General features: G+C 64.8%; 1 protein-coding gene across 1 annotated transcript in view; it reads right to left on the bottom strand.

Annotated features, from left to right (window-relative positions):
* POU4F1 (POU class 4 homeobox 1) overlaps positions 1 to 580 on the bottom strand; it is a 1,952-nt gene extending 1,372 nt beyond the window's left edge. The window contains exon 1 of the mRNA XM_006139972.2: positions 264 to 580. Within this exon, the coding sequence (XP_006140034.1) occupies positions 264 to 479 (216 nt within the window). The 5' untranslated portion in view covers positions 480 to 580. The remainder of the gene's footprint in view (positions 1 to 263) is intronic.
* Positions 581 to 630: the final 50 nt, after the last annotated feature.

Below are 630 nucleotides of genomic sequence, written 5' to 3'. Positions count from 1 at the left end.
AAAGAAGAAGAAATGGAGCTGTAACTCGCAGTTGGGGACCCGTGTCGCACACCCAAGCACGCACAGAGGCCGCCTTTCCGAGGCGTGGAATTAACAGAGAAAGTGGAGAGAAGTCGAGAGTCACAGCCTCAGCGCTCCCCACTCTGATCGCAGGCGCGGGACACGGAGACACAGGCAGACTGGGGCACGACATTAAGCACCGCTGGACAAACGTGCCCTGCAGCGGGACTCTTCTACAAACCAGTGCCCGCAAATTACCGCACCGGGACCTCACACATCAGCACCCGACATGCAGCGTCTCGGGGACCGGGAGGGGGCGGGCGCGCTGCCCGGGGCCGCGGGCTTGGGGCGCTTACCGGCGGCGTGGGCAGGCAGGCCCGCCGGATGGCCTCGGAGCTGGAGTGCAGCGACGGGTACTTGTGCTCAGGGAGGGTGGGATGCATGGCAAAGTGAGGCTGCTTGCTGTTCATGGACATCATCTTGACGGCTTGGCATGTAAATCCACAAACACTCCGAAAGTCCACGGGAAAGTGCGCTCGCCGGCTCCCCCGGCCTCCCTTCGGAGGCTGCGGTCTTGGCGGCCGCGATGACTAGTGGCGGGCCGGGGGGGGGGGTGGCGGTGTGGCCCTG

The sequence above is a fragment of the Tupaia chinensis genome, unplaced genomic scaffold (assembly GCF_000334495.1).
Source record: "Tupaia chinensis unplaced genomic scaffold, TupChi_1.0 Scaffold000013_1, whole genome shotgun sequence".
Classification (NCBI taxonomy): domain Eukaryota; kingdom Metazoa; phylum Chordata; class Mammalia; order Scandentia; family Tupaiidae; genus Tupaia; species Tupaia belangeri.
This window is presented reverse-complemented; position numbering and strand designations above follow the sequence as displayed.